The sequence below is a fragment of the Delphinus delphis genome, chromosome 3 (genome assembly GCF_949987515.2).
Source record: "Delphinus delphis chromosome 3, mDelDel1.2, whole genome shotgun sequence".
Lineage (NCBI taxonomy): Eukaryota > Metazoa > Chordata > Mammalia > Artiodactyla > Delphinidae > Delphinus > Delphinus delphis.
In genome coordinates this window covers 40,570,642-40,585,388 of record NC_082685.1, presented here as the reverse complement: position 1 = coordinate 40,585,388, position 14,747 = coordinate 40,570,642, and the positions used below count along the sequence as shown (strand labels likewise).

The window sequence follows — 14,747 nt, the reverse complement described above, 5'->3', positions numbered from 1 at the left end:
CCCAGTTCATAATGGTGGCAACCTCTGAAGAAAGATGAAAGGGACAGAGATGGGTGGGGAGATCAAAGAAGGCAGCTTTATCTGTAATGTTCTAATATTTTTGAAGGTGAATGAGCTCAGGTGTTAAATCTGTAATTAAAGCTCATTTTTACAAACCTGAACCTGGAGATGAGTAAAACAGGACCCCTGCCTTTGGAGAACTCACAAACCGTGCAGGCAGTCAGGAAAGAAGACACTTTGGAGGGGGAAAGGGATGAAACAAACAGCATGTGCTGTCTCCTTTCAAGTTGATTCAAGTTGAATCAAGCATTTGGTGGTGGGGCAGGGCACGGATCAGGGTAGGAATTCAGGAAGGAGAGAAAACAGGGCACTGCAGCGAGACAAGCCAGTATGGCTTGTTCTGTTCCACAAAACCCAAAACCGACTGTTTAAAAGGTTTAGGATTCAGATCCGCTCTTGGACTAGCATCCCTAAGGTCCTCTCTCCTATCATCACAAAAGCTCATGAATCAGAAGAATTCTCATCCTCCGCAGAGGGCGGAAGGCGGCCTCTTCTCTCGAAAAACGTGGCAAGTGTTGGAGCCCATGACAGGGCCCCGTCTGCCCAGGTGTCACACTGATGAGCAGCCCCAGCCACACCCCCTGCAGGCCACCCACCTCCTACTGAAAACAGTGACTAAACACTTAGTGACATTTGGGTTGTTTAGTCACCACAGAGAGAATGTAGATACTGTAAAATGTGCACATTTTCTTTTTTGGCCTTCCGGGGCTGAACACAGGAGATCCTCTAAAGATTGCCTTCTAGGGAGAAATCCCCCAAGCCAGCGACATATAAATGTGTCTGCTCCACTGTTGGTGTCATCCTACAAGAATCTGGCCTCTCACACCCAGGCTTCGGCATGTGTTTCCACTTAGAAGTCTGTGAATTCCTTCCCTGTTCTGATGAACACTATTTCCTTGGGACTGATAGAAATCTCAATTTGTCAAATGCTGATGTTTAACAAACAAAAGCCTAGACATTCTGCCGGAGAGGAAATGCCCGTTTTATAAGTCTCCCAGCCCTTAAGAAATAGTCCAAAACTTAGTCCTCCTGGAGACCAGAGAAACATTTTTAAAATATGAACGTCCAAGCTTGCTGGGGTTCAGGGAACTCACATAACTTCTAGGTCGGTGACAGGGAAATTCTGCTACATGTTTAATGTTGGGAGAGTTTAACTGTATTGCATTGCTTGTATTTGTTTCTAGGAAAAATTGAGGTGACCTGGTTTGTTGCCCAGTGCTATCATGAATTAACGTTCTGTCAGGGAGTTGAAGGACTCCTCTTTCCAGCTTTACCCCTGAATTGTTGCATAATCTAGTGCTAGACATTTAATATCTTGGTCTTTGTTTTCCCATCTATAAAATGGGCGAATAGCTGTTTTGTCTTTTTAGCTGAGCTGCCTTTCACAATCACTGTGATAAACAAATAAGTAAAAAGCTTCTAAAAAACAGAAAGGAAAGAGCGAGCATGGAGATATTTTTCTCCAAAGTAACCTAAATGTAATCAAAGTACTCCATGCAGAAATATGTTTCCACATGATTTCACAGACGCTTTTTCTATACCCTTGTTAACTCAGAAAAGAATGGCAGGAAGAGAGAGAAAAAAATTCCCCACTGAGTGGAACAGAAATGGCTAAAATTTATGTTAAACATACACACATAGTGTGTGTGTATATATATATATATATATATATATATATATATATATATATATGAGAAACACAAAGTCACAGATTGAGGGTATATGCAACAAACAATCTTTAGTGCACTTTTTCAGATTAGAAGGACACTCATATCAAAAGAAAAAAGAGGGCTTCCCTGGTGGCGCGGTGGTTAAGAATACGCCTGCCAGTGCAGGGGACACGGGTTTGAGCCCTGGTCCAGGAAGATCCCATATGCCATGGAGCAACTAAGCCCGCGTGCCGCAACTACTGACCCAGCGCTCTAGAGCCCTTAAGCCACAACTACTGAGTCCGTGTGCCACAGCTACTGAAGCCTGAGTGCCTAGAGCCCGTGCTCTGCAACAAGAGAAGCCACTGCAATGAGAAGCCCACGCACCGCAACGAAGAGTAGCCCCCGCTCACCGCAACTAGAGAAAGCCCACGTGCAGCAACGAAGACCCAGTGCAGCCAAAAATAAATAAATAATTAATTAAAAGCAAAAAGAAAGAAAAAAGGGCATGAAAGAAAACTCACAGCCTAAGAAATATAAATGCCAACAAACAGGAGAAAAAGTGTTCCGCTTTACCAGTGATCAATGAAACGTGAAAGGGAAGGATATAGCTCTTCATTTCGCAAGTTGGCTAAGAACTTTTCTTCATGATAATGAAGTAACTGCTAAAGGCACAAGGAACAGACTTGACACAGACAGGTGTACAGTGGTTCAGCTTTTCTTGGGACTAATTTGTCACTATGTAACAAAAGCCTTTTAAAACTGCTTATACTCTTTGACTGAACAGTTCTAGGATTTTATCCTAAGAAGATAACCAGAGAGAAGCTCAAAAAGTGTAATATATAAGGATAATTACTTACGAGTTGTCTATAATGATGAAAACTTGCGAGCAATTTAAAATAACCAACAGGAATAGAGAACTAAGTAAATGACGTATGTCAATGGCCATTTTATGTAGCCATTAAAAAACCATATTACTGAATATACTAAAGGAAATTTATTTTTAGTACCAGTATCTTAAGAGAAAAAAACAATGTAGATAGTGTGACCCAAACTGTGTTAAAATAGATACATATACACGCTCACATACATAAACACAAATAAATCATACATAAGTATTTTAAGAAAGCTCATCTGTGGGTGATGGGATTTATGGGAGATTTTTATTTTCTTATAACATTTTTACAATTTTTTTTCCAGATTTTACTCTTGTAGCTCATAGGAAAACCCATAAAGGTAAACAGTTTTTCAGGAAAGGGGCAAAGCCCCTAACCATTTCAGTCAAGGCCCTTTGGTTGGCTCTGATTGGGGGGGGGGGTCATTAGAGTTCAAAATCTGTCTGCAGGTTTATAAACCCTGTTGCTAATTCTTTAGGTCCTCCCACAGTTGTCAGGCCCTGAGGACTGATACAGACTAACTAAATGCACAGGTTAACTAGTAAGCCAGAACTCTCTGTATTAATTTCTGAAGGAGAATAATCATGGCTCGAGAACAGACGTGGGTTCTTTATTTACTGAGCATCTTCGCTGTACCAGGCACTCTCTTTCTAAAGTGGAGAGCCCTGTCAGGATCCAGATACTACCACAGGGAGTTGCCTGGTGAGAACAGAGTCAAGCACTGGGGTCAGGGTTTTTGAAAAGAAGTATTTCTAGCTAACTGTGGCAGCTTCTCTGCACTGGAGCGATCTTTCTCTGCCACCAGAATCAAGATGAGTCACCGTGAATCAGGGTTCCCTCTTGTGTTCGAAACACAGGTCGTAAGCTCTTCTTCCCCAATTCACGTTTTTCGTCCTAGACTTCTTTCGGTTTATAGCTGTCATGACAGCTACACTCCTGACCCACATTCCTACAGGGCTCCAGCGCTGGTGTTTCCTGATTTACTTCCCTTCATGGATTAATTTAATTGAGGCCGCCCTCTTTCTAGGGGCTGTAGGGTGTGGGGAGCGTGCAGGGAGCAGGCAGGCAGACTCCACCCAGCCACACTGTACACTGAGCTCTCGGGCGGGCCCGCCCTCTGGGGAACTGATCCCAGGAGTGCCCTGTGAACCTGTCTCTGAAGCCGGCCCTCTTAAGCTTTGTCCCTAGATTTGGAGATTGTACTTGGACCTTAGATGTTAATATCTGTTATCCTTGCACATGGCTTTGAGACCTCTACCCCTAGATATTTTCTGCTCCTGCAGACAGTAATGTGTTTTGAAGTACTAGTCTAGCTGGCTGATTATTAGAGATGTAGTAACCAGATGCCATATGAGAAGCCAGTTTAAATTATTAAGGAAGATTGTTAACAGTGGTCAGAGAACTTGGAGGAATAACCTGTAAAATCAGCGACAAATTTTTAAGAGTAACATATGCTTATTGTAGCACATTCAACTGTACAGAAGTATTTATAGTAAAAAGTGAAAACCCCACCTGCTTCTCCAAGCCCATCTGTTCCCACAACTGATGTTAATCCTTCTAGAATGTTTTACACTCTCACCCCCCCACACACATACATGCGTACAGTTTTGTGTGTCTGTCTGTGGGATTGTGTTACTGATGTCTTTTAATAGGATTGTAGTACACGTCCTCTTCTGCAACTTGCTCTATTCACTTAACAATTTAATCCACAGCTCTAGACTACTAGGATTCAAATCCCAACTTTTCCACTCACTGACTGCCTCTCTGAACCTCAGTTTCTTCTTCAATAAAATGGGGATAATAATGGCATCTTCTTCATGGGGTTTATGTAAGGAGTAAATAAGGTAAGTACTTAACGAATGCATAGAACAGGGCCTGGTGTGTTACACACACAGTGAGTGTGTGCTAGTAGTCGTAACAGTACAGTAGTAGCAATAGTACTAGTAGTAGCATCATCTCAGTCTTTTCAAAGGCTACCTAGCATTTCATTATATAGGTGGATTGAAATTTTTTTATACTATTCCTCTAGCAATGGCTCCTCGATTTTACTTACCCCAAGACTTCCCCCTGCGATTGAACTCAGGTTTATAAAGTTAGTGCCCTGCTCTGGGCAAGACCTCAGTTCTGGTGAATGAATTACAGATGCAGCCAGCTCTGGGGTTTGGGAATATCGGGTGAGAGGTAGAAAATGGGGTCTGAGGTGTGACTGGCAGGTGTATGTACTCTCCCGTTCCCAGCAAATCGCCATCGCTCGGGAGGGTGACCTCCTGACCAAGGAGCGGCTGTGCTGCGGCCTGTCCATGTTCGAGGTCATCCTGACCCGCATCCGGAGCTACCTGCAGGACCCCATCTGGCGGGGCCCCCCGCCCACCAACGGCGTCATGCACGTCGACGAGTGCGTGGAGTTCCACCGGCTGTGGAGTGCCATGCAGTTCGTCTACTGCATCCCCGTGGGGACCAACGAGTTCACAGCTGAGTGAGTAGCCCCAGGGAAGGTGGGGTCGCCCCTCCAACCTGCTCATCCCCCACCCGAAGAGCCATCAGGCAGCCAGAGCTCAACCAGAAAGGAGGGCAGGGGCGGGGTTGTCCAACAACGGTTTGTTGAGCACGTGCTGTATGTCGATCAGGGTTCTAGGTGCCGGACATGCATCTGTGCAGAGCAAAAGTAGACAGTTCCTGGTATGTGGGGTTGACAGGGCCAAGAGAAGACTAGAAAATAGATATAAGGTGCATCGAATGAGGTCCCTTGGCAGCGAGGGCAGGAAGGACAACAGATGCCCATGAAGAGAGACAAGTGGATTATAGGAATTTAATTCACAGACGACAGCTGAGCTGGAACACTGCTTAGGATTCAGCTCTTAGAGGGGAGAAGGGGACCCCACAGGGAAGGCTCCAAGTGGTTGAAGACAGACATGGAGTGTGTGCACATCGGGGCCTTGGACCTCTCAGGGCCTGTCTTCACGGGACTAGAAGCTGGGCCTATGGAAGGGGCGGTGGGGGGGGAGCTCTGGCGAGGGCTTGGTATTAAGATCTCACCGCCCACCCCAGCAGAGCTCCAGGGGTCGTAGAACAGAGACAGGCTCCCCTGGCAGAAGGTGGGCCCCACCTTGCTCATGAGGCCTCTGCTCCTAAAAAGCAGGGGTGCCTTTGAGAGGAACCCAGTCCTGTTCTCAGAGAAGACAGAAGCAGAGCCCCATTCTCCCGTCACTCACCCAGCTACACAGCAAGAGCAGAGTGGTGAAGAGGGCAGACAAGGCCTGCCCTCCAGGAGCCAGGAGCTCTGGAGGAAACACGCACAGGGGCCAGAGAGGCCTCCCCGAGAGAGTGGTGCTGGGAGTGGGACGGGAAGGCTGTTTCCAGAGCAGCTGCACTTTCCGCGACAGCGGTGGGGAAGCTGGGAAACCTTCCCAGTGGGCTGCGCTGCATTCAGGGGCGAGCGATCCAGCCAAGAGATGCCCCACGGCCTCCCAGATTGCCCAGGTGGCTGTTGAGAGTTGGGGGCGTGCAGGCTGGGCTTCACCAGACCCAAGAGGACTGGCAGCCCTGCACACCAGCAGCGTCTGTTCATGCCCCATCGTGTCCCTCCCCCACCCCCAGTCCCTGCCCTCTCCACCTACACTGGCCAGCTGGTCTCCTGGTTTGAAACCACCCTTCCCCTCCCAGGTGTTCTCTGGTTCCTTTCCAGAGCCAAGACAGAGCTTCATCAGAATTCTAACTGGCTACATATATCTCAAAGACTGGTTGGATTTTTTTTCTTGCAAATTTGTCTTCTTCAAAGCTGATTTTTCTTACATTAGTGGAGTGACAGACTGACACCTCTTTATGGCTAGCAGGGCTCATAATATAACCACAGTCCCAGGAACAAATGAGTCTACACTCACAGCTTCCCTTGTACCCCTTCTACAGATTAAGAGAATTGGCCCAGAGGTGAGCCAGCTCACTAGCTGTACTGCTGGTCCAAGATGAGGGTCCCTTCCCCCTCTGCCTCCTGCTTCTCACTCCAGCTGCTTCCTCTCCCACTCCCAGGCAGTGTTTCGGAGATGGCCTGAACTGGGCTGGCTGCTCCATCATCGTCCTGCTGGGCCAGCAGCGTCGCTTCGACCTGTTCGACTTCTGCTACCACCTGCTGAAAGTACAGAGGCAGGACGGGAAGGATGAAATCATTAAGAATGTGGTAAGCAGCTCGTGGCTGGGTCCTGGGAGTGGGGGCCAGGCCTGACCAGCAGGTCTTTCATCGGCAGAGGAGGGGGAGCTGCTTATGGAGGCCAGCTCCCCACACCGCAGCAGGTAGGTACGGAGACATTCAGCAGCTGGTGACCTTCTCGTAAGAAGCCGTGAGTCACTGGCTCGTAACCCACTGGGATGAATCACGTCACCCCGCAGGGCAGGGCCAGCCTCCAGACCTGAAACACACCTTCCCTGTGCCAGTCAGACTCTGCTAATGCTGCTTCGTCATCTGCACAAACTCTGACTGAACACGAAAGTTGTGCAGCCACGGGGATGGGATGAGCGCCGCTGTCGTGTGTCGGGTAGGCAAGGCTGCTGCGGGAGCATCAAGAAGGGCTGTCTAAAGCAGGCTGAGGGGCTGGGCAGGGGCCTCAGAAGGCTCCCCCTAGAGGCGATGCTTGGGCAAAGTCCAGAATGACCCGCTGCAAATAGCCAGGCAGAAAATGGGGTGCGGGATGGGGAGAATGTTCTAGGCAGAGGGAACAGCTAGAGCAAAGGCACAGAGGCATGAAGATGTATGGCTGGAACAGAGGGTGGGTCTGCAGGACCTGCTGAGAGGAGAAAGAGGCAGGAGCCACCTCAAAGGTTTTTTGTTTGCTTTGAGGTAGAACATACGTAACATAAAATTTGCTGTTTTAGCTATCTTTAACTGTTTACTGCATTAAATTCACTCACCTTGTTACGCAACCATCACCACCTCCATCTTCAGAACTTTTCATCTTCCCCAGCTGAAACTCTGTGCCTAGGAAACAGTAACTCGCCATTCTCCCTCCCCTCAGCCTCTGGTAACCACCCTTCCACCTTCTTTCTCTGTGAGTTTGACTGCTCTAGAGGTACTTCGTATAAGTGGAATTCTCACTCGGCATAATGTGTTCAAGGCTCACCCTGTTGTAGCATGTCAGTATTTCCTTCCTTTAAAGGCTGAATAATATTCCATTGTACGTATACACCGCATTTTGTTTATCCATTCGTCTGTCGATGGACGCTTGAGTTGCTCCCGCATTTTGGCTGTTGTGAATCGTGCTGCTGTGATCATGAGTGTACAAATAACTGTTCAAGACCCTGCTTTCATTGCTTTGGGGTATATACCTAAAATTGGAATTGCTGGATCATGTGGTAATTCTGATTTTAATGTTTTGAGGACCACCATACTGTTTTCCATAGTGACCACACCATTTTACATTCCCACCAGCAATGCACAGGAGTTCCAATTTCTCTGTATCTTCCCCAGCACTTGTTATTTTCTGTGTATCTTTGGAAATAGCCATTTTAATGTGTGTGAAGTGGTATCTCATTGTGGTTTTGATTCACATTTCCTTAGCAATTAGTGATATTAGCATCTTTTCATGTGCTTATTGGCTATGTGTTTATCTTCTTTGGAGGAATGTCTATTCAAGTGTTTTGCTCACTTTTTAGTTGGGTCATTTGGCTTGTTTTTTTTTGTCTGTTTGTTTTGCTGTTATTTAATTGCAGGTGTTCTTTCTATATTCTGGGTATTAATCCCTTATCAGATATATGATTTGAAAATGTTTTCTTTCATTCTTTGGGTCACCTTTTCACTCTGTTGATAGTGTCCTTTAATGCAAATAAGTTTTTAATTTTGATGTATTCCAATTTATTATTTATTACCTGTGCTTTGGTGTCATATCCAAGAAATCATTGCCAAACTCAATGTCGTAACGCTTTTCCTCTGTTTTCTTCTAAGAGTTTTAAAGTTTTCACTCTCATGTTTAGGTCTTTAATCCATTTTGAGCTAATGTTTTGTATATGGTGTAAAGTAAGAATCCAACTTCTTCTGTGTGTGGATATCCAGTTTTCCCAGCACCGTCTATTGAGAAGACCATTCTTTTTCCATTGAATGTTGTGGGCACCCTTGTCAGAAATCATTTGACCATATATGAAAGGGTTTATATCTGGGCTGTCTGTTTCATTGGTCCATTTGTCTGTCTTCATGCTAGAACCACATGTTTTGATTACTGCAGCTTTGTGGTAAGTTTTGAAACTCAAAGCGTTTTATGGTCAAGTTCACATTTCACTGTCAAGCTCTGGGCACCCATAGAAGGCCTTTAAGCAAGAGAGTGGCATGATCATTGAAGCATCAGGACCCTGGACCCCACCCTCAACTGAATTCTTCCCTTTCTCTTGATTTCTCTGTCCCCTCCGCCCATCCCTAACCTGCACGTCCCTGTCCTTCTACAGCCCCTGAAGAAGATGGCAGACAGGATCAGGAAGTACCAGATCTTGAACAATGAGGTTTTTGCCATCCTGAATAAGTACATGAAGTCCGTGGAGACGGACAGTTCCACTGTGGAGCATGTGCGCTGCTTCCAACCACCCATCCACCAGTCCCTGGCCACCACCTGCTAGGCGGAAGGTCCTGCAAACCCTCGACCTTGAGGAGAAGCAGGAGAGAGAAAGCCACAACCAGCCTGCAACAGGGTCTGACTGGACAGTGTGTGGGATGGACCTGGAAGGAAACAAGAACCTCCCCAAACACATCTGCACCTCCTGAGGGCTGGACCTGTGCATGCTCTCCCACAACATCTCCATGGTGGTTTCTCCATAGTGTAAATGGAAAAAAAAAAAAGAAAAGAAAAGAAACAGGGCAGTGTATGCTTTTTTCTTTTTTACTTTTTTTTCCCTCAGCTGTGTTAAGAGCCCTAGTTTTACCCTTTCTCCATCTCGTGGTCCCCTACATCTGTGGTTGCTTCCCAAGACCTCCTCCTCAGATGGAGACCTCCAACCCAATGCCCACGTGCCACCCCAGGACTGAAGTCTTAGAGATGGAGAAAAGAGTGTGGTGATGCCCCAAGATGTCAGCCTGGCCATGCTTCCACTTCCTAGCATCTTCACCTCCTCTGGTTCCCTCCCTCCACTTCCCAAGATGGCATCTTCTTCTGCTCTGGACGCCAGGGATTCTACCACCAAGAATACTCCTGGACCAGGCGCTGAGAGCCATGGTGAATGGGAGACGAGGTTCCTGGTATTGGTACCATGGTAGATGGTGTTGTGGTGTTGCCTTTGACCTTCCATGGACTCCCAAAACCACATTCTGACTCCCCTCTCAGGGCACTCCTAGAGAGAATTCAGAAATGCATTCACAACTGGAATGGGTGAGTAGAATTGGGGTAAGAAGATGGTCAGAACCGCTATGTAGAAGCAGTATTTAAGAACACAGCCAGGGATTCCATAGTTCAAAACAGAAAGCTATTAGACCACCTCATCTGCTTGATGGTGAGAGGGTCCTTTATTCATTGAGCAAATGCTCAGTGAGCACCAAGTTGCACAGGGTAATGGACACTGGGGCTACAGCTTTGAACAGGCCAGGCATGCACTGCCCACAGCATTAGCCAGCGACCAAATTAGGGGCCACTTCTTGGCACAGAATCTCTCATCAAGGAAAACTGTCACAAGAAAGAAAATATTAAAGGGTTATTTTAATAGAAGCCAGAAACATCTTGGGGTCAAGGAGGTAAGGAATATAAATAATACTTGTCAACGAGCTTTTAATACCAAAATATACCCCAAAGAGGAATCCTGTTCTAGTGAATCAGGACTTTTGTTGTCCTAGAAGCTGAAAGATTCCGGAGACATTTTATCTTTGGCTGTCAACTTCCTTGATGTTCCTTAACTTAGATTTTGAGGTATGGGGTATATCTCAAAGGGATGTGTCTACTTCCTTTTCCCTGAACCAAAGTTCCCTGCAGAATCTCCTACCAAGCATGGGGAGACTGTTTAGAAGGATGGAAGCCTTTGGGAAGTGAATTTCTCATTGCAGAGCACCTCATCATCAAAGGGAATCTGTGACCCTGAGCTTGTAAGAACATATAAAGTGAGACATTGAATATTTCTCCCCTGGCCCAGGAAGGAAAAGAAAGAGAGAAAATAGAACAGTAATGATCTCCTCCCTCAGGGCAGATGAATGGAAATGGTTGCCATTAACCAGATGGCCCACTTCAACCCCATGGCAAGAGCAAAGAAATGTCCATAGCAAGAGGTTTGTGTTACCCACTCATGCTCACCAGGGAGGAGAGGTGGGGCTCGCCAAAGTATGGTCCAAAGGCCACATACATCAGGACCTCCTGAGATTAGCACGTTTAATGCAGATTCCTGGGCCCCATCTCACACCCATTGATTCTACAGCTCTGGGAGCAGGGTCAAGAAATCTGCACTTGCCACAAGCTGGATTGTTCTGTTGCACATGAAAGTCTGAGGACCACTGCTGTAGAGGCCCCCTGCACTGCTACCCTTGGGCTTTGAGCTCCCTCTGAGCCATGAAAGAAAATATTTGTTGGGAAGGAAAGTGAGTCAGGGTGGAAGCTGTCAGATCCTCCTGTCTGGAGCTGCCACTTCCTATTCTGATTTCTCATTTTTTTCTTCTTGATGACCATAGATGTATCCCAAAGGCAAAAGTGAGGCATTACACGACATGGGAGAACCACCAGGTAAAACTCACCTTCAAAACCCACATAAAATTTCTAAGCTCCAGAGCCTTCCGAGTCTTCACTCCTGTCTGGGAACAGTAGCTGGCTCACTCTCTCAGATTAAGTCTGGCTATTAAGTCCTGGAGATCATTCTAAATCCTTGACCATTGCTTTGCGGAGATTTGGATCACCGGTTGGATGAGATTGCTATTTCAACAGTTCACCCCTCCCACCCTGCATCCATAGCCCTGAATTTGACCCTCTGGGTAGAATCCTATTATCCTCAAGAGATTTGATCCCAGTAAATTGAGGTCTTCACCTTTAAGAGAGACGGTTCATTTCCCTGGCTCACCAGCAGCATCGATTTACGAACACCGAAAGGGTTTAATAATTCTTTCCTTCCTGGTGTTACTGCCCACCCCCACTTTTGATTTTTTGTGTATCTAAGAACCAGGAAAAATAAAAACTTAGGTTTTAAAAGGTTAAAATAAATTCTGTTTCAGAAACTGTCAAATGTACCATATTTGTATTAAGAGTTGTTGGGGATTTTTGTACAATGAATTTACATTTATTTATGGTGACTTATATTTACGCTTGTGATCAAATAATGATGTTAAATTCTTAAATCATATTTGCTATGCAGCTGAAGATGATATTTTGCTTTGTATTTTGGGGTACCTGTGTTGAGTTGATAAACATTTCCATCTCCATTAAAACTGCTTCCAAACTAGTGAAATGAGCATCTTGTCTTGATTCTGGGTCATATTCTAGTCGTCGTTGATCTGTGGAAGGCCACATGAAAACTGATGACTAAGGATACAACCTGAAAGAGAATGGAGGAAGATAAAGATAAAGAAGACAAAGCACATTGCGCCCTAAACTAATGGCTTGTTTTCCTTTCTCACTGGAGGAATTAAATCTTTACAAATTGACTTGCACTGGGCAAGATATCGGAGATGGTGCCTGAGCCTAGGGGATTCATAGTCTGACAGTGTAACTCTACAAACTATATCCCTAGTTTTGTTTTTTGGGTTTTTTGTTGTTGTTGTTGTTATTTGTTTTCTATTTTTTTAATTGAAGTGTAGTTGATTTACAATGTGTTAGTTTTAGGTGTACAGCAAAGTGATTCAGTTATACATATATATCCTTTTTCAGATTCTTTTCCATTATAGAGTGTTACAAGGTATTGAATATAGTTCCCTGTGCTATACAGGTGTTTGTTATTTTTCTGTTTTATATATGGTAGTGTGTATCTGTTAATCCCAAACTCCTAATTTATTCCTTCCTCCCTCCCCACATTGGTAATCATAAATTTGTTTTCTATGTCTATGAGTCTGTTTCTGTTTTGTAAATAAGTTCATTTGTATCTTTTTTTTAGATTTCACATATAAGTGAAATCATATGATATTTGTCTTTCTCTGACTTCACTTAGTATGAAAATATCTTGGTTCATCCATGTTGCTGCAAATTGCACTATTTTGTTCTTTTTACGGTTGAGTAATATTCCATTTTGTGTGTGGGGGCGGGGGGTGGTGAGCGTAAGGTTGGCCAAAAAGTTCATTCGGGTTTTTCCATCAGATCATGTGAAAAACCCAAACGAACTTTTTGGCCAACCCAATATATATACACACACACATATAATATCTTTTTTATCCATTCATCTGTTGATGGACATTTAGGTTGCTTCCATGTCTTGGCGATTATAAATAGTGCTGCTGTGAACATTGGGGTGCATGTGTCTTTTCGAATTAGAGTTTTTGTCTTTTCCGGATATATGCCCAGAAGTGGGATTGCTGGATCATATGGTAACTCTATTTTTAGTTTTTTAAGGAAACTCCATACTGTTTTCCTTATTGGCTGCACCAATTTACATTTCCACCAACAGCATAGGAGGGTTCCCTTCTCTCCACATCCTTGCCAACATGTTATTTGTGTTCTTTTTGATGATAACCATTCTGACAGGTGTGAGGTGATAGCTCATTGTGGCTTTGATTTGCATTTCCCTGATGATTAGCGATATTGAGCATCTCTTCATGTGCCTGTTGGCCATCGGCATGTCCTCTTTGGAAAAATGTCTGTTCAGTTCTTCTGCCCATTTTTTAATTGGGTTGTTTGTTTTTTTGATGTTGAGTTGTATGAGCTGTTTAGGTGTGTTGGATATTAACCCCTTATGAGTCGTATCATTTGCAAATATCTTCTCCCATTCAGTACGTTGTCTTTTTGTTTTGTCGATGATTTCCTTTGCTGTGCAAAAGCTTATAAGTTTAATTAGGTCCCATTTGTCTACTTTTGGTTTTGTTTCCTTTGCTTTAGGAGACGGAGCCAAAAAAAATATTGCTGCAGTTTCTGTCAAAGAATGTCCTGCCTGTGTTTTCCTCTAGCAGTTTATTGGTCTTACATTTAGGTCTTTAATCCATTTTGAGTTTATGTCTGTATATGGTGTTAGAGAATGTTGTAACTTCATCGTTTTACCTGTAGCTGTCCAGTTTTCCCAGCACCACTTACTGAAGAGACTGTCTTTTCTCCATTGTATATTCTTGCCTCCTTTGTCATAGATGAATTGACCATAAGTGCATGGGTTTATTTCTGGGCTTTCTGTCCTGTTCCATATATATCATTTATCAATATATCCCTAGTTTTAAGAGGAAGCATGGGAACTAATATTTAATGAGGCCTAATGTGTGTGGGCACCATGCTAAATCCCATTCATCCATCCATTCCTTTGAATCAACCACCATCACTTTTTGTGTTATATCCCACCTTTGACAAAGGGGCTATACAGTGTGTTTATTTTCACACAGTTACTAAGTGAAAGCTGGAATATGAACCCAGTTCCAAAGGATGGGCTTTTGCTGTTACACTATAGTAAATTGATCTGCCAGTCTGGACCCCAAAACTAGACTTAGGAATTTGATTACTGGACTTCTGGGGGGCTTTGGGTCAGTAAGATTGAGCTAAGCCTGGTATTAGGAGAGACCCAGCATAGTGGCAAGGAAGTTCCCAGGCTGAAGGCACCTGGAGACCTCTCACACTCATCGGAAAGGATGGCAGTAGAAGATCACTAGAAGGATATGTTTAAGACCAGCACCAGTGCTTGGAGCCTCCTGTGTTACACAGCGCCTGCTTTCCTGAAGACTGCCAACAGAGATGAGTTCTAGGGCATTAGTGGCCCCCACTGCTGCAGCCTGGGAAGCCCTCAAATCTCTTGGGGCCTCAGGTTCCTCATCTTCAAGGTGGACAAAATAATCCAAGGTCCCTTCAAGCTCTGGTTTCCCAATTCTAGGTCATTTCCTACTGGTGTACCTTGAGGAGGCTGACTACTTCACAAGCTCAAAATCTTTCTCAGCCATGTGTCACCACCTCAAAGGGTTCTCATCATTAGGGCTGGTATATTTGATCTAGTGCCATTGAGCACTGTGAGTCTGGAGAAATGCACAGTGAAAAGAAGATTCCATGTTCAAATAAATTGCGGGAATGCATTGTGCTCTCTC

The 14,747-nt window shown here is 44.8% G+C and overlaps 1 protein-coding gene across 2 annotated transcripts in view; it reads left to right on the top strand.

Moving 5' to 3' along the window:
• The window catches only part of CYFIP2 (cytoplasmic FMR1 interacting protein 2), a 131,974-nt gene extending 119,423 nt beyond the window's left edge, over nt 1–12,551 (top strand). Inside the window, exons 29-31 of one of the 2 annotated variants that reach the window (XM_060008452.1) lie at nt 4,843–5,081; nt 6,632–6,779; nt 9,032–12,551. In XM_060008452.1, coding sequence (XP_059864435.1) covers nt 4,843–5,081; nt 6,632–6,779; nt 9,032–9,199 — 555 coding nt within the window. In that variant the 3' untranslated portion in view covers nt 9,200–12,551. The remainder of the gene's footprint in view (nt 1–4,842; nt 5,082–6,631; nt 6,780–9,031) is intronic. The other variant, XM_060008453.2, reaches the window with a different exon arrangement.
• The last annotated feature ends 2,196 nt before the right edge of the window (nt 12,552–14,747 follow it).